General features: G+C 39.6%; 1 protein-coding gene across 2 annotated transcripts in view; it reads right to left on the bottom strand.

Annotated features, from left to right (window-relative positions):
- The window catches only part of LOC124621947 (gamma-tubulin complex component 2-like), a 181,304-nt gene that overhangs the window by 124,667 nt on the left and 30,648 nt on the right, over positions 1-25,989 (bottom strand). For both annotated transcript variants that reach the window (XM_047147461.1, XM_047147462.1), the window contains exon 5: positions 5,259-5,402. In XM_047147461.1, the coding sequence (XP_047003417.1) occupies positions 5,259-5,402 (144 nt within the window). The remainder of the gene's footprint in view (positions 1-5,258; positions 5,403-25,989) is intronic.

Below are 25,989 nucleotides of genomic sequence, written 5' to 3'. Positions count from 1 at the left end.
CATCTCGCCATAGAAAGAACAAACATGACAGAGGGTTGGAGCAAAGGATATAAATTCTGCAGAGAATACACGGGGAGCGCCATTCACTGCAACCTACATGTGTGTAGGCAAAACCCAGTCATCCATCGACCATAAGCCATCACTATATACCACTTCTGCATCAAGGACGGCCAGGGACAGGTCAAGACAGATCTACAGATGGGGTGCACACCATAGAGAAGTATGTGATTGCTCCCTGTCAAGAGGCAACAGTGGGTGAAGTTGAGTTCAGAGCAAAGAAAGTACATGTGATTGTGACACTAGTCATGGGCCTCTGTTGTGGAAGGTCAATCCCCCTGCCAAGGAAAATGGACACGATAGTTCATATGCTCGGGAGAGCAGCAAATGTGTAAAGCTTTGTGCCTGATTCATAGTGGAGGGACCCCATCTTCCAAAAATAGGCTGTTAACAGGGCTGATCTGAAAGGCACTTGTGGCAAGTTGGACCTCACAACGGTGTATCGCATCCAGCATCCATAATGCTGAAGGTGATGCCAAGTCTTATGCCAGATTCCCATAATCGAGACAGGAAAGGATCAGAGCTCTGAAATAATGCAAACTTGAAGAGCGGTCTGTATGTCGGCTGGTGTTACTGAGGCAGCAAATAGTATTAGGGTGTGACCAGCACGTTCACTTACACTGGCAAAGATGGGGAAGCCACATCAACTAGACATCAAAGACCAGCCCCAGGAAGTGATAGAACTCCATCACATTAAGCAATTGGTCCCTGAGATAAGAGTTCTGGTTGTGGGTAGGCGGTACAATGGCAACAGAAGTGCATGATACATGTCCTTGCAATTGAAAACTGGCAGCCACAACAGAGCACAGGACTGCACCTTTAGTATGACACCCTGCAGTCAGCATTCAGCAACACCCACAGTTGAGGAACAACAGGGAATACTGAGGAACAGTGGATCACTATGCCCAATGTCAATACAATGGTTGTGGTTTTCTCTGCATAGGTGTATTGATACTTCCACGAGGTGGAGTGCCAAGGCCCTGGCAGAATGCAAAGGCATCCCAGTCAGCACAGTTGAGAGTCCATGTATGTAGACGCCCAGGCAAGAGATGCTGAGGGAGGGACAAGGTGACTGGAAAATGATCACTAACACATGTCATCCTCTCCAATGGATAGAAGGGATAGGTCAGAACTGCAAACGGAAAGATCAATGGTCAAATAAGGTCTGTATGCCACACTGCATTGTGTGCGGGGCACCGGTACTCAAGAGACAAAGATCGAGCTCTGTGAGAAAAGTTTCGATGGCCTTTTCATGGTCAATGGTCATAGTTACACCCCAGAAAGTTCTGCGGGCCTGGAAGTCATCCAAATTGAGGAGGGATGGGGGTAAGATGGGGGGGGGGGGGGGGGGGGGGCACTGAGAAATCAGTGCAGAAAATGTGCTCTGGAAGAAAGATACACATTACAGACAGTAAATACAGACATCCTCACATGCACAGCCACAGCTTCCAAAGTTGTATTGACGAGTACATGTTCACTGTAGACAGAGTCCAGCATGTATATGTAAACTCCGCCTGATGCTCTGTCGCAGTCAGCTTGATTCTTAAAATAGCACAGTAACACTGGACTGTAGGTGTCTGCATTGCTAGGAGCCAAGTTTCATAAAGGGGGATGCAAAAGGCAGGGGAAATGCATAAGAGACATCGTAGCTTAACCAGGTGGAGGATCATGCTATCAGTATCCTGTGGGAGCACGAAGGAATCGAGGTTGCAAGTCATGCCTCAGGGCCACCTATTGCCACCAGTTGCAAGGATATGGCATCAATAAACTTTGGTTCCAAACCAACATGTTTGGGGAGTAAGGGACCACAGGTGCCACCACAGATGCTGCCTTGGATACAGAGACAAGACAGGTGGAGTTCAGTGCATGGATGCCACTGGAACATCTTCCCCCTTTGAAGCCTTCTTCCTGTCCTCCTTTTTAAATGATTTTGTGTCTGCAGGGGCTGGTCTGTCATAGTTTCAGAAATGGTGGAGGAAGGCCAAGCCTTACAATCAGCAAGCTATGGCTCCTTGAGGCACTCACTAGTACCTGGTTGCAAATCAGCAGAATCCTGGGAGGGGAGTGTCCAAAGAGGCACCTTCCTGATAAGAGATGCCAAGTGTTGCTTCTCTGGGTGGGAGTTGAGGACCGACATCCCCAGTGGGTGGTGAATCAATGCTTCTGAAGTGGATGTGGAGAAAACAGTAAGAGGACCCCCCAACCACCAGGGGAGTGGGTGTAGTTGAGCAGCCCCAAGGGCCTGACGTGGAATGCACGTAGGGTGCAGGTACTGTCACTAGTGAGGATGACATCACCGTAGCCATACCAAACATCACAGTCATACGTGCAGGATGTAAACGATCATATTTCTTCTTGGCCTCCTGATGGGGGCGGGGTCTGTCAAGAGTCCTGTATTCTTGGATTTTCTTTCTCTTTGGAAGAGGGTACAGTCTGGTGAACAGGGGGAATGGTGCTCCACGCAGTTTACACTGACAGGGGGAGGGTCACAAGGAGCATTCATGCACAACTCATGTCCACAGTCCCTAAGGACATGACTGATGTTACAATGCTAACCTCATGCATTTGATGCACTGCAAGGGATGGGGAACATAGGTTTTCACATAACACTGAAACACCATCTTGATCTTTTCAGACAATGAGTCACCTTCAAAGGTGATTTATCTGCTACAACGAGAACTCCCTTGCACAGTATGCTGAAGGGCTCACAAAGGTCTTCACAGATGTGCAGCCCCCCCCCCCCCCCAACCCAAAAACAAGTCCACAGATTTCTCTATGCTATATCCTCAAAGGCCTCCCACCACCCCCAAAAACCAGCTACAAAAGAGCACCCCTCCTCATCGCCCGAAACCACCCTGGACTGGAACATCTGGACAATACCATTCATCGTGGCTTTGATTATCTCTCACCATGCCCTGAAATGAGGGACATCCTACCCAAGATCTTCCCCATCCCTCCTAAAGTTGTGTTCTGTTGCCCACCCAACCTACACAACATGCTAGACCATCCCTATGCCACTCCCAAGCCCTTGCCACAGGGATCATATCTCTGTGGTAGACCCAGGTGAAAGACCCGCCCAATCCACCTATCCAGCACTTCCTACTCCAATCCTGTCACAAGACTATCCTAACCCCTCAGATGCTGGGCCATCTGTGAAAGCAGTCATGTCATATTCCAACTCTCTTGCAAACACTTCACAGTCTTTTATGTCTTTATGACTATCTGTCCACCAGGATGAATGATCACTGCCAAACTGTTGCCAAGAACAAAGTTGACCACCAGCAGCTGAATATAACATACTCAGTTTCAATTATTGCTTCACAACCCAGGAAATCTGGAACCCTCCTTCCTCCATCAGCTTCTCTGAACGACACAGGTGGGAGTCATCCTTGCAACACATTCTTTACTCGCATAATTTTCCTGGTCTCAGTCTCTGATATTCTACTGTTCCCACACCTTCCACCCAACAGTTTCCCCTTCCTCTATCCTGTCACCCCCTCCCACTTCACATCCCTATATACCTCCAGCTTGCGCCACTTGCAACCAGCTCCGGCAACCATGCAGCACATGCCTAAGCCATGTACCTGCCACTTCTCCCTCCCACTTCTCCAGTCAGCAAAACGGCTGCCTCTCTTCAAGACATTTTCACCCACCTTCATTACCTCTACATCTACATCAGTGATAGTCAACCTGGTCCCTAGCACCCACTAGCGAGTGTTCTAGCTTTCATGGTGGGTGGCAAGTGATAAGGATTTTAAAAAGATTTTCATTAGATTTCCACAAAATTTTAATGTAAAGCACTTGGAAAGTAATTATTATTATATGCTTCTTGTAAATTTGCTTTATAAATTTTATAAAGCAAAGTTACTTCCTTACTTTACAAAACCACCATTAATGTGGACTCAGAGACTGGTTAGAAAATTTTACTACTAATCACAAAAGTGGGCAGTACATACTAGAAGGCTGACTACTCTTGAACTGCATCTACATCACATAGTTACTCCACAAACCACTGTACAGTGCATGGCAGAGGTACCCTGTACCACTACCAGTCACTTCTTTTCGTAATCCACTTGCAAAAATAGTGAGGAAAAAATTACTATAAGCCTCTGTATGAGTCAATTTCCCATATCTAATCTTCGTGGTCCTTACACACAATGTATGTTGGCAGCAGTAGAATTGTTCTGCTGTCAGCTTCAAACACCAGTTCTCTAAATTTTCTAAACACTGTTCCTCGAAAAGAATGTCACCTTCCTTCCAGGGATTTCCATTTGAGCTCCCAAAGCGAGCAATACTCAAGAATAGGTCACACTAGCATCCCCACAGGCAGTCTCCTTTACAGGTGAACAACAACTGCTAAAATTCTTCCAACAAATGGGCGTTGACCATTTGCCTTACCTACCACAATCCTCACATGCTCTTTCCATTTCATATCGCTCTGCAACATTATGCTCAGACATTTAAACAACGTGACTATGTCAAGATGACTCCACTAATTCTGTATCCGAACCTTGCAGTCCTCCTCCCCCCCCCCCCTCCCCCCTCCTCCCATTCATCCTGGTCTCCCCCCTCTCGCTCCCTCTACTCATCCCACATGACACAGTTTTCAATGTGCAACCTAGTCCACCTGCCAAAATGCTGCACTGATGTTCCTGCCAATGACTTAATGCTTCTATTTTTCAGTGAATGGTCTTCTTTAATCCAAAAGTATTTGCATTCCATCAGACTTCCCTATGACATTTGCTATTATACTGAGAGTAACATATGAGATGGCACACTAGTACAGTTGGACAATGCCAAGAGTGGGATTTGCCAACATTTCTAAAGGCACCAACCTATCAAACCCTGTAAGTCAGGATGGCTGAATTGGTATTTGAAACCTGCTACTACCGAATATGAGCTGTCTGTTTTCAGCAGTGGAACACTACATTTGTTCCCAATGTTTTAAGCTTACATGATAATCCACATGTACAGGTTACAATGAGTAAAAAATTTCACGTACAAAAACAGTTTACTTTCAGTACATACAATAACAAATAATTCACTGTAGCATACCAAAATCCATATGAGAAAAAAGTTCCATAACAGTGAAAACATTTGCCTCATCTTCAAACACCACAAAATGAGCTAAGTATATGCATTTAAAGATGTATGTGCAATTTCTGTAATTACTAACTCTGAAAGTTAACAACAGCTCTTACCCACACTTGGAGTAATGCCAAATGTCCTAGTGGCATATGGGCTCTCTAGTTTGTCAGGTTTAATACAGACACCTTCAAGACCTTGTAGCACACACAGAATATCTTGTATCAATATACTCTCCTGTGAAACAGCAGGTATAACACCTAAAATAAACAACAAATGGAACATGTATTTCAGATACAAGTGATTGAAAATGGACATGTAGAAATAAAATATAAAAATAAATATCAAGCATGAGAAAATTAAAATCTCACAACCATTACATAATGACACACACTATTTAAAATAAATATGTCACCGTGATACAAGCTACTTACAGTCTTTATAACATCACACAATTTCGTAGCTACTGAGTAGACCTAGTATTTTGCGTAGACAGTATGTCACCCTGTAATTGGCATTTGAATACCACTGGCACTCAAAACTTTAATAGTGATGGGTATTTTGGTGGAAAAAAATTAAACATTAATTTTTTTCATTCTGTTATGTGGAAATGTGATTGGGCTTAGTACTGTGTATTGTCCTTGTAATAACAAATATTATCCACAGTAAGAACAACAGCAAAAATAGAATAAAGCAAACAACATTTCTCGTTCTAATACCAAGTCTTATTCTCTCTATTCATGGGCCACCACCACCAAGCACACAGGCCAGCATGACAAATAATGAGGAAAAGTGAATCTCTACAAAAGGAGTAATCATCTCACACACACACACACACACACACACACACACACACACACGCACACGCAACTTGCAACTAACTATTTTATGTTGGAATTCCAGCTTGACTGTAATGAGGGACTGTGTCAGTGGGGTGGGTGAGAGGGGAATGAAGGCAATGAGTGAGAGTGAGAGATGAGGAAGGGTAGCCAATGGCAGGGAGGTGTAAGTAGCAGTTGCATGGACAAGAATGTGGCAGTGGTGAACTCATTCTGGCCACAGGCAGGGGGCACTGTGTACAGTGCACGATAATGTGGAGGAGTGGATTGGGAGAATGGACTGTGAGTATGAGATGAGTGAAATTATGGTTGTGCGGCAGTGGTGGAGGTTAGTGTGGGAGAGGTACTAGCAGAGATTGAGGCCAAGAGGATTACAGGTTTGAAGGCTGTGTTTCAATGATAATTCTCGTCTATGTAATTCAGTTAAGATGGTAGTGGAAGGAAGGACCCAGATGACACAGGTTGTGAAGCAGCCATTAAAATTGAACATATTGTGATCAGTAGCATGTTCTGTCATTGGGTGGTCAACTTTGCTCTTGGCCACAGCTAACTGGCCATTCATTCATGCGGGCAGAAGGTTGGCAGTCATGGCCATACAAAATTTTGTGCAGAAGTCACAACAGAGGTGATATATACAATGGTGTGGTGTAAAGAAATGCCTGCAAATTTATGTTAAAACTCTTACAGCTTTTTACATACAACAAATGTTATTAACATGTCTGCACCCCTCTACCACTAGAGGGCTTTGAATAGCACAGTGTAACAAGGAGGAGTGTAAAGTAACTATGTCAGCACGTGAGAAATAGCTTGCTGTAATCAAGTTTCAAATTCAAAAAGTTCGTCTACACATGGCTCATCCTCTACTTCAGTAGTACGGTGACATCTGCAACAATCCGACATTGGTTTCACTGTCACTGATCGTCAGTACAGTCCCAACTTGGCCCCACCCGATTTTCATCTATTTCCAAAACTTAAAGAATAGCTTCAATGAATTCACTTTGATAGTGATGAAGTGGTGGATGCAGATGTGAGGTTGTGGCTCTGACAATGAAGTCAAACATAATGATAGTACCAACAAACCGATCTCTCGCTGGTAGAAATGCGTTTGTCACCAGAATGACTAAGTTCAGAAATAAATACAGGGTGTATCAAAAATAATCATCCAATTCTTAAAAAGTCATAAGTATTATGTTATTTGAGATATGTGCGTGAAAAATATACTTCTGGAAAGAGCAAATTCTCGAGTTTTTCATGGTTCCCACTAGGTAGCAGAAGTGTGTGCCCAATTCAGTTCTAGTAAAAATTGTGTCAGGGCAACAGAAAGCATATTGTGTGCTATGTTTTGTGCACTTCGGGTCAGTAATAACAGTTCAGCGTGATTTTTGTACAAGGTATGGTGTGGATCCTCCAACAGCACAGAGCATTAGATGGTGGAATGAACAATTCAGAGAAAAAGGTTGTTTGTGTAAAGGGAAATCACCGTGCCATCCCCAAGTGTCTCACACAAATGTCTACTGCATCTCCCATAGTTCCACAAGGAGTCCACAGAAATCTGTTCACCATGCAACTCGACAGCTCAACATGCCCTGATGTCCGTCTGGCATGTGTTGCATCAAGGTTTACACACAAAACCATACAAAACTCAGCTATTGCACGCGCTTCGTGAAGGTGACAAACAAAAACGTGTGGAGTTCTGTAATTTCATTGTTGGTGAGATGGAGGATGACAGTTTTCTTCCATACTTGGTGTTTATGACGAGGCAACATTACATTTAAATGGAAAGTGAACCATCATAATGTGAGAATATGGGGTATGGAACAACCACATGAAGTTGTACAACATGAGAGGGACTCTACAAAATTTAATGTGTTTTGTGCAGTTTCATGGGAAAAGGTGTATGGTCCATTTTTCTTTGCCCAGAACACTGTTTTAGGAAGTACATATTGTGATATTCTTGAGAACTTTCTTTTCCCACAGTTGGAGACTGGTTCGAACAACTTCATTTACCAACAGGATGGGGCATTGCCACATTGGCTACTGGAGGAGTGGGAATTTTTAAATCAATGGATTACTGAATGATGGATTGGTCACACTGGACCACCTTGCCTTACTGTATGTGATTATTTCTTGTGGGGATTTATAAAAGACTGTTTATGTGCGTCCATTACCAACAACAATAAATGAACTGAGACATTGCATAACAACAGTTGTGGAAGCTGTAGCTCAAGACATGCTCGCTGCAATGTGGGAACAATTTGAATACCCCACTGACATATGCCGTGCACCTCAAGGGGGCATATTGAACACCTATGGGGGAAAAAAGAAAAAGAAAAAAACTGTTTGAGTTTCCCGTTCACCAAAAAACAAAATTATTGCATATGTTTATTAGTTTCAGAAATATAGACGAGCCAAATCAGATGATTTTTTTTTATACGCCCTGTATAAACATGAAAAATAAAGATGTAGAATGTTAATAACATTTGTTTTACTTAAAAAGAACTAAGAGTTTTCACATAATAAAATCTGGAGGCATTATTGTTCAGCATGGCCTTGTAATACAATATGCTGTCATTGGGTTGCCTGCCTCTGTAGGACAGGACATGCCTATGAGAGTACTGGAGCAGGATGTGATACATGGGTGCAATTGGCAGGTCTTGCACCTGGGTCTTCTACAGGTTATGAACCTTGTGGCAAAGGGTTAGAATTAAAAGCAATGTGAGAAATAATATTTCTTAGATTGAATGGACACCAGAATATGATTTTGGGACGGGGGGGGGGGGGGGGGGGGGGGGGGGGGAGATGAGAAGGGAGTTGTATTTCTGGACGCAATAAATATTCAAAGCCCTGTCAAAGTATATTATTAAATTGTTTCAGTCTGGGACAATACTGGGTGATGGGGTGGGTGCTTTTCTGTTAACTAGTTCATGGGGATGGTCAGAGGATTAGGAGCTTCCTGATGCCATGTCACTAGGTTGATGTACCACGGAAATAATTTAACACCCTTTATATTTGTCAATGTGCGAGAGGCTGCAAACGCATGTCCATATGTAACAAACAACATTTAGCTAAAACTACGATGCACTGTGTAAGGAGTACTGCCATCTTCGATGTAATAACGTATTGATATTGTACTCCTTACTTAATTGCTGGTTTCTGGAACTTTGAGAGCCAAGTGCGCTTCTTCTATGATGGACAATTGTCTTCATGTATAATGACAATGATAGCCCAGCACTAGTAGTTACATGCTGTCTAAGCATGTCAAGCAGACTTGATATTGAGCTTCTGTACGGAGCAGACATGCCACTGCACCACAGAATTTGGTAGAAAATGGAATTAATAATCAAAAGTGTGCCATCAGTTTGTAGAACAAAAGTATTTCAGTTATTTCATAGAAAGAGGCACAGAACTGATTAAGAATTAAGAGTCATATTTGAGAAACACACATTGTCATGGAGAAACATATTGATAGAACGTAAATGAAAGGGCTTCCATGATCACTGATTACCTGCTTAACTAATGTGAAAATGCATCTTGGCAATAGTTGCTTTAGTGTAAATGTGAAACAAGCAGAACTGTTAAATGGGACTGGTGAGTGCAAAACATTGTAATGGAAGTGTGATACATATAAAAGTAAAAATAAGCAAAAATAATTTGAGTTGTACTGTTATCAATTCAAAGTGATATTTTATATATAAAAACAAAGATGAGGTGACTTACCGAACGAAAGCGCTGGCAGGTCGATAGACACACAAACAAACACAAACATACACACAAAATTCAAGCTTTCGCAACAAACTGTTGCCTCATCAGGAAAGAGGGAAAGAGAGGGAAAGACGAAAGGATGTGGGTTTTAAGGGAGAGGGTAAGGAGTCATTCCAATCCCGGGAGCGGAAAGACTTACCTTAGGGGGAAAAAAGGACAGGTACACACACACACACACACACACACACACACACACACACACACACACACACATATATCCATCCACACATACAGACACAAGCAGACATCTGCTTGTGTCTGTATGTGTGGATGGATATGTGTGTGTGTGCGAGTGTATACCTGTCCTTTTTTCCCCCTAAGGTAAGTCTTTCCACTCCCGGGATTGGAATGACTCCTCCCACATCCTTTCGTCTTTCCCTCTCCTTCCCTCTTTCCTGATGAGGCAACAGTTTGTTGCGAAAGCTTGAATTTTGTGTGTATGTTTGTGTTTGTTTGTGTGTCTATCGACCTGCCAGCGCTTTCGTTCGGTAAGTCACCTCATCTTTGTTTTTATATATAATTTTTCCCACGTGGAATGTTTCCCTCTATTATATTGATATCAAAGTGATATTTTAACACATTAAGAAAGTGCAATGTATAAGAGAGACATCTCCATACTAAGCACATGGTCATGTCATTTCCATAATGAAGTGTGATCTCTTATGTAAAGCGCAAGTCTGATAGTCCAATAGCTGCAAAATTAAACTAGAAAACACAATAAATTATTAAACATCTTTTCTACTTAAATTTTGCAGCAATTAATAAATTATTAAATGTCTTTTCTAATTTAATTTTGCGGCTATCAAACTATCGGACTCAAGTATGAGAGCTTTAGGTACAGATCACACTTACCTCACCGGCTGGTGTGGCTGAGCGGTTCTAGGCGCTTCAGTCTGGAACCGTGCAACCACTATGGTCGCAGGTTCGAATCCTGCCTCGGGCATGGGTGTGTGTGATGCCCCTAGGTTAGTTAGGTTTAAGTAGTTCTAAGTTCTAGGGGACTGATGACCTCAGAAGTTAAGTCCCATAGTGCTCAGAACCATTTGAACACTTACCTCAAAGAAAACGATTTGTTGGCAAATAGCCAACAATGATTCAGAAAATACTGTCCCTGTGAAATGCAACTAGATATTTATTCTCACAAGTACAGATTACTATCAACAGAGGATGTAAATTGATTCCATATTTTTAGATTTCCAGAAGGCTTTTAACACTGTTCCACATAAGCGACTTCAAATCAAATTGTGTGCCTACAGAATATCATCTCAGTTGTGTGACTGGATTTGTGATTTCCTTTCAGAAAGGTCACAGTTTACATTAACTGATGGAAAGCCATTGAGTAAAATGGAAGTAGTACCAGGTGTAGAAGTATGAAATCAGAATTTCCCTATAGATGGTGGTAGCCATCAGTGTAGGGCCTGTGAGACCATGTCTGCAGCGCCATCTGCCTCCTGTAATGGCTGACGAATGTCAACACAGAGTAATCCAAGTTCCATACATCAGCATCTGTTTCAAACCCATAAACATGTCTAGTTTTGTGCCTACAAACTACAATTTGCGGACAGCATTGAATTTCTGTTATCATTTGAAGAAAACTGCTGCAGAATCACATCGAATGCTTGTCGAAACTTTCAGTGAACTTGCTCTTGGGAAAACACAGTATTTCGAGTGGTTCAAAAAATTCAAAAATGTTGATTCTGACATGAAAAATGAAGAGCACAGAAAACCACCAAAAAAGTTTGAAGACAAAAAATTGTAGGCCTTATTGGATGAAGATGATACTCAACTTCAACAGGAACTTGCGGAAAAATTGAATGTGACACAGAAAGCTGTTTCTCTTTGGTTGAAAGCTATGGGAAAGCTGCATAAAGTTGGAAAATTGGTTCCACATGAACTAAATTAAAGACAGCAAACAAATCAAAAGACCACTTGTGAAATGCTGCTTGCCAGATATAAAAAAAAAGTCATTTCTCCATCGAATAGTGACAGGTGATGAAAAAATGGATATATTTTGAGAATCCTAAGCATTGAAAATCATGGGTGAATCCAGGCAAACCATCAACATCCACAGCAAGACCAACACTTCAATTCATATGAAAATGTACGAAAATGGCCAGCTATCCACCTCATTAGTAGGTGGCATATCAAGAGGCCAAGAGGTTTTCACCAACATTTTGATCTAGGCAGTTATGCCAAGACACACTATGTTCTACCATTTCAACAGTGGTCATTAAAGGATTTCCCATAATAGTGGACTGGCAGTGCTAACCTTCCCATAGCCTGGGAAAATATTTTTTTTTAATGAAAAGCACGACAATGGGGATCTTTGTACAGAGGCCCAGTCTTTCCACAGGGAATATCATAATAGTAATACATGAACATGAAGACTGAAGTACTTATTTTTAATATTAATTATATAAGAGAGTCAATGTAACATATATAATTCAAGACATTCTTTGTCATTGATAAGCACAAAGAAAAAAATAATATGTGGACATAGCCATTAACATTAGTAAAAGGAAGTACATGCTTTCATATTCATACCCCTGATGATATCTTCTCTATCATGCATTAAGATCTCCAATATGTAAACACTGGCAACTGAAATGCTGCCACCTTCTTTCCTGCACACCGATCACTTGCTATGGTATAAATGACATGCACAAGCAACAGTGTTTCTTGAAATTGCATTGAAGGACATGTAAGTTTACACAGTTCATTTGCAGTAATAAGAACATTCTAGGCAGCAAAAATGGGCCAACTGACCGGCTGACAAAGAGGTCAGCTGGGGAAATCAAATTATCGAAGTAACGAAATCTGTAAATAACATTGTATATTGGTGTAGCTATTTTGGTTACTTTTTGATTACTTTTCTGTATAACTTCAAGGTCATTTGCCACCATTAACAGAAAATTTTAAGTAAGTTCCTAGTTTTTAATTTATTTGCTTTGAATACATACAACTTCCGTTATTATACAGAAACTATATTTGTTTTGGCTGTACCAAGAAAAAGAACACTAACGGGTCAGAGTGAAACACACAGATCTAGACAGACACAATTTTTGGGTAGAGACAATAACAGTATTGGGGACATTCACAATAATGCAACTGTTTTATTGAACAATAAAATTAAATGAGCACTCAAGGTTATTCCACACAATTTTTAGAGTCACAGTTGCAGTTTGATGAATTTACAATGCAGTTTTTGTAATGTGAAATATTTTACATTAGAGGTTACTGTATGTGATACAACAGCATTCCCACTGTGTTGTCGTACACGGAAGTTAATTTGCTGCTTAACAAAAAAAATTTCAATCACGCACTTCAAATGATCCAAGAATTGAAGAGAAATCAAAGAATTATTGAAATGATATTCACAACTACACTGCAGCAATTGCTACGGTCAGTTCTGAGGCCAAAATTCCACAGCTTTACATTGAGCTTATCACTTTAATGTACACAACATTTTTTTAATTAAAAGTCAGCTCCAAGGACTTCTACACATATGGTTATTCACTATGTTAGGTGCAATTATGTTTTTAATGACATTGACACTGCTCTTTACTACAGACTGAATGAACAATCAAATCTATCATGCAACAATATCAACAATGTAATGCACGAAACTGCTAATTAATTAGAATAAGCTAATCCTTTTACGTGTTCTTTCACTGTGATGAAAGATTATTTTCTGAAGCGGAAAATGAAAATAGTGAAATCTGCGTGATTATTATAGTTAATGAAAATTTAGACCTCCGGCATTCCAATGATGCAGTTAAAAGTGACGTGGCCACTATTTTTACCACAGCTGATGTCGAGCCACCATTTGAAAGAAATACAGTCTTGTTTTTTAATTAATCACTGGTACAGTCAAAACCATCTCTGCTTAAGAGTCTTCACTGGATCCACTAGCATATCCATTGCTATTTTCTACTTGATTCACTGGATGGTATGCTAATTTGTTCCATAATACCAAATATATTCACGGCAAGGCAGCCTAGAAATAAAGTTACTACACTGCAATATGCATGCTACTGCCCCTGTGTAATAAGTAATGCAACACATTTATTTCTTTGCCAATTTCAGGTAAAAAAATGTAAAATTTGATGTGGGATGTAGTAGAATATTTCTGCTTTAGCCCCTATGGTTTCATGAAATTCCGATAGACGGCAACACTATGTGTGCCTTCAAAATGGTGTCTGTAATGGAGGTGCATTCCAAGCAGTGAACTGTCATTGAGTTTCTTTTGGCAGAAAACCAGGGCGTCACAGTTATTCATAGGTGGACAGGTGGCTGTTGGAAGAGCTATCCATCATCATCATAACAAGGTTTTGCAAATCTGTCTGATCTCCCGTGTGTCAGCCACACATGGCTGTGACTCCTGCAATGTTAGAACACGTGGACACATTTCTTTATTTATGTATTTACTATAGGATGTACCTACAGAATCATATGGTACCTGTAAATTCATTGTTTAAAATGCAGAGATATTGTGTATAACAATCAGTAAATTTTGTTACTAACCGACATTAATACAGTTAATTACAAATTTGTAAATGTCACACTGTAAACTAAACAGAGATGTAAAATCACATAACATGGAAAAGATCAGACGGAGCACGTTGGATATTTGTAAACATCAAAGTAATTTAATCTTATAATCACAGTTGTGTATCTGATTAGCTTAACCAACTGATTGCCATGGGCAAAGCATCGATGAAGTCCTCCACGGTTCCTCCAAACTTTCTCATTGGTCTTTCACATATGATGTGCAATTAGTGACTGTTTTTTGGCTCCACAGTCAAACTGGGGGTTGTCAGCTATTTTCCACCTTTATAGTGTTTCTTTGGTTCAGATGTGCCCAGTTCTGATGCAACACAGTACTCCATATGTTTCTGGGAAGGTTCATTCCTGGGAGGGGCAGAATGGAATTCATTTTTGGCTTTCACTCATGTGTACGATAGCAATTCCATTGTTTCTTCCACTCATCTTGTAGGCTGTACTCTGTAGTGCCCTCCTACACTGGTTTCTGAGACTTCAGTCAAGTTCATGATAAGCTATGAAGTATTTTGTGCATTGGTTTTTCTTTTTTTTTTTAAGTTGGAAGGTTTAATTTCTCCAGTTCATGGAATCTAGCATATTGGCATTGAAGAGACGGAGGCGCTATATTAGTAAGAACTGGAAGCCAGGGTAAGGGTGTTGATTTTAAAGTTCCAGATCTCAATCTCATTTTATCGTTCAACTGAACATCGAGCCTATTAATGTGGCTGCTTCTACCCCACACAGGACAGTAACAATCAGCAACCAGGTACAAGAGTGACTGACTGTATGGCCATTGTTAGGGAGTCTGTGCTGGCTCTCCAAGATATGCTGGCTAACTTCCTAATTACATTATTCCTGCTTTTTAATTTCTGTCCGTGATCTTCAGATGTTTCTTATGTGTACGGTTTCTATCCAGAGTTATTCCCATATGTTTGGGGAAGTGGCTGTGCAGCAATCTCCTGCCACAAAGCTCCACATTCAACTTCCTGTTTACTTGGCAGATGCTGCAATGGAAAGCGCTGACTTCAGTTTTACAAGAGTTCAGCCAGAGTCTCCATTTTCTGGAATACTGTTCTAAGTTCTTTAGGTCATTGGTAAGTGTTTGTTTACCTTCTCCAAACATCTTATCCTGAGTTGCTATTGCTAAATTGTCAATGTAACCAAACTTTTCAGGTCTCATGTCAGGCATGTCGCTGGTGTAGACATTAAATAGAAGGGGAGCTAAGACTGATCCCTGAGGTAGGCTGTTCTTTCTCTTATATGATTTGCTTTTGTAATCCTCCAGTGCCACCCTGAAATATCAGTTTCATAGTATGGTTTACATTAGTGCTACAAAACCAATGTAGGGGATGCTTTCACTCAATTTTAGCATCTGTCATCAAGACAAGTGGTATCACACGCTGTGGGCTGGTTGACGAAGGCTACTGAGGTCTTTATGTTCTTCTGGAAATCCACTTCAATGCGTGACATCAGGGCCAAGACCTGGTTGCAGCAGTTTCATTTCAATCTGAAGCCTGCTTGGTGCTGTGGAGTTACGTCATCAATGAGATGGTATATCCTGACATATAGGAGCCTTTCCAATAATTTGTAGCATATGCTCAGCAAGGCTATGTGATGGTAACTCACTGCATCCACAGGCTTCCCTGGTTTAAGAATGGCAAAAGTGTGAACTATTTTGAATTGTTGATGGATGCCACCATTGTTCAATATGTCATTGAAAAATTTAAGTAGCCAGGCATGGGCTCTTGGTCCAAGGTGTTTAAATAACTCAGGAAATATACCATCTAATCCCACCATTTTCCTGGTCTTAAGTGATTTTGTAGCTTTAGTTTGCTCATTTGTTGTAAAGGGCAAGAATAAGTCTGGGTCCTAGGTGGCTTTTTTGAATGCTGTATCAAGTGGAACACACTCCACGTGTATTTTTTATGTGTAAAGCTATTCGAGAGGGTGTTAATTCTGGTCTTCACTTCCACGATGGGCAGCTCAACGTACTGACGCCCCCCACCCCCCGAACCCACCCCTCCAAACGTTTCTGCAGAAAAGACCAGGCCTTTCTACTGTTTTGATCAAGTCTGGATTTTTTGTGATTTCAGACCATCTTTCTTTATGAGACTGGTCAATAGTTTCCAATATCATGTCTCTGGTGTCTGGGTTGCTTGTTCCTTCAAAATCTCTACATTAGTCTTCAGCTTCTTTATTACAACAAGGGAGATACTCTTTTCTGTGTACCTGATGAATGTGATGATTTGCAGCTGCTGTTATTAAGCCAACAAATCTGCTATAGTTTCCTTCCTTGGGTGGTATCCAGTGCATATTCATATCCATGTCTTTCTTATAAAGCTCCCAGTTTGCCTCACAGAAGTTCCATCGTGGTTTCAGGGTTGTTGTAAGTGGAGTTGTATGTTGATGTTGAGTAGTGCTGGTTGATGTTGGGAGTGGGGGAACCCATAAAAGCCCATCCTTGGATACGGCACAGGCTCCTTTACAGTATTAGCAGTCACCAGAGGTCTGGGTTTGTTTCACTTTGCCATCTCGCTGATCTAAAGGTTTTAATGTCTTTGGTACCACATGTTAGGTGTAGATTGTTTCCATCCATCCAGTCTCTCAGTATTTCACCACTATGAATCTTTTACACGTATCCCCAAACTGTGTGGTGACAGAAGAAATATTGTGCTGTTTCTGATAGGGATATTATTATTATTATTTCTTTACTTTTTCAGACGTTAAGTCTGGTTAAAAATGGGAAGTGACGCGGACCTTGATCAAGCGTCACTTCCTTTTAACTGTACGGTATATATTATATTGCATTTAGGAACTTTCGGGTAATTGAACATGTATCAATAATTACGGATTTCTGTAATTGTATATATAAGTTTGGATGTAGCTGTATTGTATTGATGTACTGGTGGATATTGTGTGGTATGACTCCTGTAGTTGATAGTATAATTGGTATAATGTCAACTTTATCCGGATGCCACATGTCCTTGACTTCCTCAGCCAGTTGGATGTATTTGTCAATTTTTTCTCCTGTTTTCTTTTGTATATTTGTTGTATTGGGTATGGATATTTCGATTAGTTGTGTTAATTTCTTCTTTTTATTGGTGAGTATGATGTCAGGTTTGTTATGTGGTGTTGTTTTATCTGTTATAATGGTTCTGTTCCAGTATTATTTGTATTCATCATTCTCCAGTACATTTTCTGGTGCATACTTGTATGTGGGAACGTGTTGTTTTATAAGTTTATGTTGTAAGGCAAGCTGTTGATGTACTATTTTTGCTATATTGTCATGTCTTCTGGGGTATTCTGTATTTGCTAGTATTGTACATCCACTTGTGATGTGATCTACTGTTTCTATTTGTTGTTTGCAAAGTCTGCATTTATCTGTTGTGGTATTGGGATCTTTAATAATATGCTTGCTGTAATATCTGGTGTTTATTGTTTGATCCTGTATTGCAATCATGAATCCTTCCATCTCACTGTATATATTGCCTTTTCTTAGCCATGTGTTGGATGCGTCTTGATCGATGTGTGGCTGTGTTAGATGATACGGGTGCTTGCCATGTAGTGTTTTCTTTTTCCAATTTACTTTCTTCGTATCTGTTGATGTTACGTGATCTAAAGGGTTGTAGAGGTGGTTATGAAATTGCAGTGGTGTAGCCGATGTATTTATATGAGTGATTGCTTTGCGTATTTTGCTAGTTTCTGCTCGTTCTAGAAAGAACTTTCTTAAATTGTCTACCTGTCCATAATGTAGGTTTTTTATGTCGATGAATCCCCTTCCTCCTTCCTTTCTGCTTAATGTGAATCTTTCTGTTGCTGAATGTATGTGATGTATTCTATATTTGTGGCATTGTGAACGTGTAAGCGTATTGAGTGCTTCTAGGTCTGTGTCACTCCATTTCACTACTCCAAATGAGTAGGTCAATATTGGTATAGCATAAGTATTTATAGCTTTTGTCTTGTTTCTTGCTGTCAATTCTGTTTTCAGTATTTTTGTTAGCCTTTGTCTATATTTTTCTTTTAGTTCTTCTTTAATATTTGTATTATCTATTCCTATTTTTGTCTGTATCCTAGATATTTATAGGCATCTGTTTTTTCCATCGCTTCTATGGAGTCACTGTGGTTATTCAATATGCAATCTTCTTGTTTAGTGTGTTTTCCCTTGACTATGCTATTTTTCTTACATTTGTCTGTTCCAAAAGCCATATTTATATCATTGCTGAATACTTCTGTTATCTTTAGTAATTGGTTGAGTTGTTGATTGGTTGCTGCCAGTAGTTTTAGATCATCCATGTATAGCAAATGTGTGATTTTGTGTGGGTATGTTCCAGTAATATTATATCCATAATTTGTATTATTTAGCATGTTGGATAGTGGGTTCAGAGCAAGACAGAACCAGAAAGGACTTAATGAGTCTCCTTGGTATATTCCACGCTTAATCTGTATTGGCTGTGATGTGATGTTATCTGAATTTGTTTGGATATTAAGTGTGGTTTTCCAGTTTTTCATTACTATGTTTAGAAACTGTATCAATTTAGGATCTACTTTGTATATTTCCAATATCTGTAGTAACCATGAGTGGGGTACACTATCAAAGGCTTTTTGGTAATCAATGTATGCGTAGTGTAGCGACCTTTGTTTAGTTTTAGCTTGATATGACACCTCTGTATCTATTATCAGTTGCTCTTTACATCATCGTCACCAGTGGTTCTTGTCAGGAAGAAGGATGGCAGTTGGCACTTTTGTGTTGATTACAGGAAGCTTAATAAGATAACTAAAAAGGATGTTTACCCTCTTCCACGAACTGACGATACACTAGATTGTCTGAAGGGGGCTAAGTTTTTTTTCCACCATGGACATGTTCTCGGGACACTGGCAAATCGAAGTAGATGAGGCTGATGATGAGAAAACTGCATTCATCACCCCTGAGGGCCTGTATGAGTTTAAGGTAACGCCTTTTGATTTGCGTAATGAACCAGCAACTTTTGAACGGATGATGGATAATCTTCTAAGTCACCTGAAGTGGACGATGTGTCTTAGTTATTTAGATGACAATGTTCTCAGAGACATTTGATGAACACACAAAAAAAAGACTGACAGCCGTTCGTAAGTGTCTCCAACAAGGCGGACTGAAACTTAATCCAAGAAAGTGTCTCTTTGGAGCAAAAGAAATCAAAATACCTGAACACCTTGTGTCAAATGAAGGTGTGCAACAAGGCCCAGAAAAGGTGACATCTATAACAGAATTTCCTATTCCTAAACGTATTAGAGATGTGAGAAGCTTCCTCGGATTATGTTCTTATTACCATCCTTTTATCAAAGACTTTTGTATCAAAGCCAGGCCACTCCAAGAGTTGTTAAAAGCTGATGCTAAATTTATATGGGCTGGTGCGCGACAAGATTCTTTCGATGTGCTGCAAAAAGCTCTGATGACTGACACTGTACTTGAGAGAGCACCTACAAAACTACACACAGATGCCAGTGGGTATGGGATCGGTGCTGTTCTGGTGCAAATTTCGGATGGAAAAGAAAAGGTTATAGTCTATGCTTCTAGGACACTTACAAAAGCCGAGAGAAACTACTCAACTACAGAAACGGGATGCCTTGTTGTGATCTGAGCCATGTGCAAATTTTGACAGTATCTCTATGGAAGGTCATTCACAGTTGTTACAGACCATCACTCACTCTGTTGGTTGACAGGTCTTAAAGATCCAACAGGACGACTTGCCAGGTGGACTTTACATCTTCAAGAGTATGACATTACCATAGTGTACAAAAGTGGAAGAAAACACCAAGATGCGGATTGTCTCTCAAGAAACCCTGTGCAAGACCATCAAGACTTTGATGAAGATAGTGACTGCCTCATTGCACTCAAGGATCTCTCTGCTGAGCAAAAGGACGACACCAAGATATCTCAAATTATGCTTGCCTTAAATCGGTCAGAGGATGTGAAAGGACAATTTAAGGTAGCTAATGGATTACTTTGCAAGAAAAACTTTGATCTGTTTGGAAAGAGGTGGCTACCAGTGATTCCTATACACATGCGCTTAGATGTTCTACACAAATTCCATGACACACCTGAGACCGGACATTTAGGATTTATTAAGACACACAATGGAATCCGCAAGAGATTTTTCTGGCTAGTTTTATTTAGGAGTGTCCGTCACTATGTGTCGCACTGTCGAGAGTGCCAGAGGAGAAAGGCAGTTCCTCAGAAACCACCTGGCCAACTCATACTAATTCCACCAGCCGAAACGCCTTTCCACTGTGTTGGAATTGATCTCCTCAGACGATTTCCGATGTCTGCTAGTGGTAATACATTGATTGGTGTTTGCACTGATTACGTGACATGCTATTCCATTACAAAAGCTGTGAAAACAGCTTACGCATCCGAGGTAGCCAAATTCATCGTGGAAGACACTGTATTAAAACACAGTGCCCCAAAGTTGTTAATTACGAATCGAGGGAAAGAGTTTCAATCGAATCTTGTGACAGAGATAAACCGTCAGTACAACATTACTCATCACATAACGATTGCCTACCATCTGCAAACTAACGGGCTTACTGAACGCCTTAATAAGACCTTGGCTGACATGCTATCAATGTCTGTCAATGTTGAGCAGAGCAACCGGGATGAGGTGCTACCTTTAGTGACATTTGCCTACAACACCGCCAAACAAGACACCACAGGATTTACGCCGTTTTTCCTAGTGCATGGGCGTGAGGCGACTATGACGATGGACACTGTGTTTCTGTTACATCCTGATGACGTGGACGACAACTACATCGGCCAGGTGTTAACTAGAGCTGAGGAACCTTGGCAGCTGGCTCGACTCCGCACGCTACAGGCTCTAGAAAACGATCGCTGAAGGTATGATGCGAGCCACCACCTTGTTGTCTACCAGCCTGGTGACCTCGTCTGGATCTTCACTCCTGTTCGGAAGGTTGGTCTCTCTGAGAAGCTCCTCACGCGCTACTTTGGACCTTATAAGGTTGTAAGACAGTTGTCTGATGCTACTTACGAAACTGAAGATTTCAACCCCGACACAAGACGACGAAAGATCAGATATACGGTCCACGTTCTTCAAATGAAGCCCTATAAGGATCCTGCAACCCAGAGTAAATTCGAAGCTCCAGCGAAAGGCAACAAGCGGAAAGATGATGAAGGTCGTAGCGGCAAAAGAAGTTCTAAGATCACTGCTAGGGTGAGCACCAGTCATCGGGAGTCAGAGTATGCAGGAGCGATAACTCGTTCAGGGACTAGGAGGATGTAACACCAAGATGCTGTTCTCTTAAGGAGGCTGAGTGGAGTGGTCACTGTGGTGTGGTGGTTGTGATGCTGGACTGTTGCATGGACTGCCGTGAGTTCAAAACTCACCTTGACTGTAAAATTTTAATTTCTATATTCAATTCTAGTACATTCTAGAAGTATCCACAAATGTTAAGAATCACTGTACTGGAATGTTCTGTAACTGTATATATACTGTGTGTGTTCTGGCCGAAGGCAGTTTGCTCCACGCTCTTGTATGTCCAAGTGCTGAATAAACCTCCATTAAGTGAAGTTAGTGTTTGTCATTCATCGAATTACACCTTCTTCTACGTGACAATATTATTATATTTTGTGTGTGTAAACTTTTACGGAATATATCAGTCAGTTAAAACTTTTATTTACAGACATAGTTTCTGAACCCACTGAGTAATTCGCAAGTAGCAACATTTTCTTTCAGTGCGCACAAAGGGTAATATGGAGTTGCAGACTGAAAATTTTGGTCAGTATGTTCTCTCTCACTTTCTTGTTGACTGCAAAAATAGTTTTGCACAGACAATTTAAGTGTCTTTTTCATAATGACCATTGGATTATTACTCATCACCTTACAAGTTCCCCAAAAAATATAAACCAAAATTATTTGGATGCAATCCCCACTGCTCAACATTTCAGGAGACATTCATTCATTATTTTTTACAATGAGTTGCAATGCTAAATGACCTGAAATTATTAACAACATTGATCTACACGAATCTGCTAATTCCCATCAAGAAATTATTGTGCCAGTATTATAAGTTAAATTAACAGAATTAACTGATGCAGTAATGATGAAACATATTTTTGGCGAATTTCAGACAATCATTAACACAACTGAATTTAAAAAAAAGATAGTTGCCACTTGCCCATATTTTAATCACTTTATGTGAAATCAATAAAACAGTAGACATTTGTGATATTGATAAATTCGTATGTGCAGGAATTTCAGTTATTCAAACACACTGTAAACTATACGAATATATTGCGGAACACATGATGCATGGAACATGGGGTAAATTTATTAAAAATTCTGTGTGTAGTATAAACTGCAAATGTATAAAAAAATCCCTACATTTTATGTAAGGTCACATGACAATCAGTTAATGGATATTCATTGCACAGACAGCATGATAATGGCGTTAGTATTAATGTTCAACGAAAATCACTTGACAATTATTACATTGTACCACGTAATCCACATTTAGTTTGCACTACAGTTATGAGTGTTAAATACCTTTATACATACATACACAAAGGATTTGATAGTGCAACTATAGAAGAAGCAATGACAGAACAGATGGGAATGAAGATCAGATTGATGAAGTGATTAATTTTGTGAATGGTCATTAAGTTGGATCAACTGAAGTGGTATGGCATATTTATGAATTTCCAAAGCATTTTCTGTCGCATACTGTTATTAGGTTTGATATTCATTTACTACCTAGACAAAATGTGTACTTCAGAGTAGGACAAGAACAGGATGCAGTTGAAAATGTGAAAAAAAATTATCAGCATTCCTTGCATTAAGTGAAGTCTATCCATCTGTGAATGTTTACCACTACACAGATATTTCTTTGCACTATGTTTAGGTAGATGCTGAAAGAAATGGAAGAAAAGAGTATGTTGTGGTGATAAAATTATCACACACATATATGTAGTAACTGAACGGGAAGTACAACTTTTTCATTTACATTTATTCCACATCTGTAGCCCTAAATCATTTTAAGATTATATAAATTAAAATAGAATTGTTTGCAGCACATTTACTGCACCACATCACACTCATAGTATTGCTTCAAATGACAATAAATGGCATGAATTTTTAAATGAAGCAAAGGAATTGAATTTGCCAAAGAAAATGAATCATTTATTTGGGTTAATTTGTACATTGAACATACCAGCAGATACTTTAGCATTGTGGCTTGAAATTGGTATGTTTTTTTTGTGAAGATTTCTTACAGGAATTCAATGAAGAAATTTCTTACACCAGAGCACTATTAGAAATTGATGATATTTTGAATGGTCATAATTTGACATGTTGATTACTTTGTTACCTATTCGAACATTAATGCCAGAATTTCCTGGGGTAGGTGTTTTAGATCCAATCAATGAAGAGTTACAATTTAATGAATTTTATGAAAGAGACAACTGTTAACAGCGCACTGTAATTGATCATGTTATTTGTTAAGTTCAGTACCACTGGCTCAAATGTGATTTGCTTAACTGTGGTAAACATTCACACAAACTGCAACTATCCATAAATTAAATTCACTGAATTTTTGTTGCATTGCAAGAGCCTTTAATGGTACAGCTTCAGTTCTTCTAATTAGAGGTAGAGCCTTACGCCACAATGCGTTCAAACTGCCAAGTCCAATTTTGGAAAATTCAGTGATCAATACAAATCAAACAGTGACTACTCACTTTCATTGATTCTTATTGAGCAAGTTTCCATGTGTCCACCTCAAGTATTGAAACTTATAGACAGATTATTTAAAGATCTGTATACAGATGAATGTTATACACATTAAAGTTTTGGAGGTAAAACTTGCTTTGAGCAGTAATTTTCGACAAATTTTACCTGTTGTTCCACATGGATCAAGGAAATTTTCACAGTTTGGTGACAATATTATTAAATTACCACAGCCACTACATGGTGATCAAAGTAATATCATTAACGATATTTATGGAAATTTTGCAGAAAACATTTTATCACAAACCATGTTAAATTCAGTTATTCTAGCACCAAAAACAACAGATTATGCCATAAACAAAAACGATATACTCAATGCTATGGCAGGTAAAGTAAAGATTTATTACAGCTATGATAAAATAATTTATGATAATGACTATGATGTTAATAATTACTATCCAGTACAGTTTTTGAATTCTCTGCCTAAGTGGTTTACCACCACACAAATTACAATTAAAAATTAACTGCATTGTTGTTCTTATTAGAAAATAAGTATGGAAGAAGGATTAACTAATGGAAACAATGTGTGCCACATTTTTATACAATAATGCTAATCACTGCCTAGATTTAAGTAGACACACACAGTTTAAGTGAATTTTGATTCCACAAGCATATATGTCTTATTCAGGTTCTGCTTTACCTTTTCAGTTTCGAAGAACACTGTTCCCACATTTGCTGTTACCACTAATAAGTCACAGGGACAAACATTCAAAAAAGTTGGGATATTATTAACACAATTAGTTTTTATGCACAGTCAGTTATATGTTACAAGTAGAGTTCAGTCTTTCGCTGGCTTGAAATTTTATATTTGTGAACAAAGCCAGCACAGATATTTAGCAAATTTACAAAAAATATTGTTTATACTGAGGTTTTGTACCATTAAACTGTAGAATAAAGCAATTATTTCTCTGATTTGTAACTCTCATTCTCTCATGCTTTCTCTTCATCCTTTCTTACTCCTTTCCTCATACCATTCAGGTCAAAATTAAGAAACAAATAAATTCCTATTACTTACAATTTTAAAAAATTGGGTTTCATTACTTTATAAACACAACAGGTAAAATTTTGCCCACAAGTGATAGCAGTTATTACTGTGCTTAATAACCTAATTGATTTGTTTCCTTGCTTGCTACATGAACATCTACATCTATGCTCTGCAAACCACCATGAGGTGCACGGCAAAGGGTACATCCCATTGTACCAGTTATTAGGATTTCTTCCTGTTCCTTTCACGTATGAAGCATGGGAAGAATGATTGATTGAATGACTCTGTGGGTGCAGTAATTATCCTAATCTTATCCACACGATCCCTGTGTGAACGATACATAGGGGGTTGCTGTGTATCCCTAGAGTTGTCATTTAAAACCAGTTCTTGAAACTCTGTTAACAGACTTTCTCGGGATAGTTTATGTCTGTTGTCAAGAGTCTGTCATTTCAGTTCCTTCAGTACCTCTGTCGCTCTCTCCCCTGGATTAAACAAACCTGTGACCATTTGTGCTTGGCTTCTCTGTACACATTCAATATCCTCTGATAATCCTGTCTGGTATGGGTTCTACACACTTGAGCAATATCTAGGATGGGTCGCATGAGTGATTTGTGAGCAATTTCCTTGGTAGATGGCACCAGTATTCTATCAATAAACCAAAGTCTACCACCTGTTTTACCCACAACTGAACCTATGTGATCATTACATTTCATATCCCTACTAAGTGTTCCACCCAGATATTTGTACAAGTTGATCATAGGATGCCACATTTTTTCATTTTGTCAAGTGCACAGTTTTACATTTCTGAATATTTAGAGCAAGATGCCAGTCTCTGCAACATGTTGAAATCTTACCAAGATCTGACTGAATATTTATGCAGCTTCTCTCAGATATTACTTCATTATAGGTAACTTTGTCATCCGCAAAAAGCCTGATTTTAATATTA

Source organism: Schistocerca americana, chromosome 7 (genome assembly GCF_021461395.2).
Source record: "Schistocerca americana isolate TAMUIC-IGC-003095 chromosome 7, iqSchAmer2.1, whole genome shotgun sequence".
NCBI lineage: Eukaryota > Metazoa > Arthropoda > Insecta > Orthoptera > Acrididae > Schistocerca > Schistocerca americana.
Note: the sequence above shows the minus strand (reverse complement) of the source record. Positions and strands in the feature narration are given on the sequence as shown.